Below are 2823 nucleotides of genomic sequence, written 5' to 3' on the forward strand. Positions count from 1 at the left end.
AGAAGAAGAGAATGCATGATGAACTTCTACAAGCAATATCGAAGGTGTGTTGTAGTTTCTTCTTTTTTTATCTGAAAATTCTTGCTTAATAAAGACATGTCATTAGATTATAGATTCCTATAATTTCCCCATTGCAGAAAAGGATTGTTGAGCTTGGTATTAAAGCCCAGTACTCTCCATATACCTAAGGCAACACAGTGAGACTCTGTCTCAAAAAAAAAAAAAAAAAAAAAAAAGATATATACAACTATTATATATCAATAAAAATTTCCTTAAAAAGGTATAAGAAATAAAAAGTAATAGAAAAAAAATTTTATCACCAATTACAATAAATGCAACTGAATTAAACTCACCTATTAAAATAAGTCAAGCAGGATAAAAGGGTAAAACGCCCAGGAATATGCTCTTTATAAAAAACAGATCTGAAACATAAAGACACAAAGGAAGTGGTTAGAAAATTAAATTATTGACAAATACAGTAACAAAACCTGAAAAACAATATCATCAGACAAAAGAGAACTTGGACTGAAAGGCACTCACGAAGATAAAGAGGCATATTTCTTAGTGTGGTTTGGAATTTTGGTCCCAATTCCTCACCCCACTTTAATAAGATTATATTAATACATTAACACTCATTGCCAGGTAACTTTGCCTTTCCCTCCAACTGTGGATATAATTGATATTAACTTAGCCATGTAATTTGTTTTGGTTAATGTAATATTAGTCCATTTGGAAGCAGAGGTTTTAAGGGTGTTTGCATGATCTGTCCTGTGCTCTGTTGATCCATTATAAGAACATGTCCTGGTAATTACTGTCCTTTTGGCCTGAGCCCCAGAAAGAACACATGCCAAGCAGATCTGAACACATCCTGCAGCACAACCACTCAGCCAAGCCCAGCCTAGAACAGTTGAACACAGTTGCAAACCTGTGAACATAATAAATACTTGCCCTTGTATGCCACTAAGTTTAGGGGTGGTTTGTTAAACATCATTATCATGGCAATAGCTAACTAATACACATAATAAAAGAAGAAAGCCATAAAATAATAATGGACCTGAAGAAGATCACCAAGGAAAACTGGAAAGCTACAGAACAGAGCCAAGGACTGTTGGGGGGAAAAAAAAGCAGCAAAGGAGACTAAGGAGGGGTGGTCAAAAGAGAAGAAGAATCGCTAAAAAATACAATTTTTTTTTAAGCGGTTACCTACTATACCAATGGTACAGAGAAGTCAACTTAAGTAACAACCATTATATTTGTCACAATCACGCACACTTCGCGACGCTCACACTCGCTACACAACACCCTTAATCACAATCACATACATATCACACGCTTCACCATAGTCACACACAACCAAAAACATCACCGTGACACAAACATCCACATCACAATCACTCCATCACGATTACTCATGGGGTCACAATTACACACCCACACTAACTCCCACCACAGTTTTTGCTCCAACAGCTCACCGGTAGAGGCGTACTCGCACCCCGAGCCCTCCCCCTTGCCGCTACCCCGGACCCTCTGGGCCTAAGAGGCTCCGTCCCATCAGCCGCCCGCGGCCGGTACGGTCCACAGTGCAGACTGTACGAGTCCCTCCCTCACCCCTCGCTACGGGGACTCGGCAGCATCACCTGCCGGAAACCCCAGAATGTGCATCCAGCTCGCAGTTTCTGAGAGGCCGGGAGAAGGTGACTCGGAGACAAGACCTGCACCGACGCGGGTAACACCGAACCATCCCTCAGCGCCCACGACGTTCCAGAGCACAACACCTCCCAGAAGGCCTCGCGGGCCGATTTAACTTCCGGCCGGAAGCAGTCAGCGTTTCCTATATGAGGGAGCTGGGATGCGCCGAGTCCGCCACGCTACGGCGACGCGTTAACTCTGAGCCTCAGCTGGACGTTTAGAGTTGCTGGAGCGGTCGTTTCGGGTGGGCACAGTGGGACGCTGACGAGGTCGGCTTGGGTTCTTCTGCGGACCACATTTCCCAGAGGGCCTGGTGTCCCCTTTTCTCGCAGGAACTTGAATGTTTCGTCACGCCTGGCGGGATTGTTAGATCAGAGAGGTGGGAGATTCTGGTTCCCCGGGTAACCGGCTCAGTCTGCAGGTTCGGATCCTGAAAGACCTGAAAGGCCTTAGGTGAGAACACCGAAGGCCACTGGGGAGTGCAGGCGGAGGGGCCTGAAAAGAGGACGTCGTGGAATTATCTGTGAGATACATTGTGACACCACGGTTTTATGTGCGGATATGGGATGCCTGTCATTGTGGGTTGTGACTGTGTGCGTCTGTGTACGACACTGTAGGGTGCCAGTGACTGTAATTGTGTGTCCCGTGATGGGTATGTGATTGTAACTGTATTACCGTGTGTGTCCCCTTGGTTTAAGTATGACTGTGCCTAAATGTACGTAGCACTGTGTGTAGGGGCGTGGGGCTCCTGTCAGCTGTGTCGTTTGTGACTCCAGAACTCTGTCCCTAGGAAACCTCTCTGATCCAGTCAGATTCTAGCCCTAGACAGCAGTGAACTCAGCCTTTGCCTGATTTCCATGGATTGGACAGGATGCCTCATTCTCCTCTGATCTCCATTCCTTGTGTGTGGTGGGTAATGGGGATGGGGCTGGGGGCGACCTCTGACCTGACCAATTTGGGTCCTAAGAAAAGCCTGCTGTCTCACAATTACTTTTTTCCTCTTCCACTTCCATGGTTCTCCAGCTGAGTCACTCAGAAAAGAAGAAGAGAATGCATGATGAACTTCTACAAGCAATATCGAAGGTGTGTTGTAGTTTCTTCTTTTTTTATCTGAAAATTCTTGCTTAATAAAGA

At 45.1% G+C, this 2823-nt stretch overlaps 2 protein-coding genes across 3 annotated transcripts in view; one reads left to right on the forward strand and one right to left on the reverse strand.

Annotated features, from left to right (window-relative positions):
* Positions 1–2823, reverse strand: part of ZNF568 (zinc finger protein 568) — a 41501-nt gene that overhangs the window by 25720 nt on the left and 12958 nt on the right. The gene's annotated exons all lie outside the window — the stretch shown is intronic.
* ZNF829 (zinc finger protein 829) overlaps positions 2558–2823 on the forward strand; it is a 27972-nt gene continuing 27706 nt past the window's right edge. Inside the window, exons 1-2 of the mRNA XM_012651604.1 lie at positions 2558–2600; positions 2717–2772. Of these exons, the coding sequence (XP_012507058.1) occupies positions 2561–2600; positions 2717–2772 (96 nt within the window). The 5' untranslated portion in view covers positions 2558–2560. The remainder of the gene's footprint in view (positions 2601–2716; positions 2773–2823) is intronic.

The sequence above is a fragment of the Propithecus coquereli genome, unplaced genomic scaffold (genome assembly GCF_000956105.1).
Source record: "Propithecus coquereli isolate 6110/MARCELLA unplaced genomic scaffold, Pcoq_1.0 Scaffold358, whole genome shotgun sequence".
NCBI lineage: Eukaryota > Metazoa > Chordata > Mammalia > Primates > Indriidae > Propithecus > Propithecus coquereli.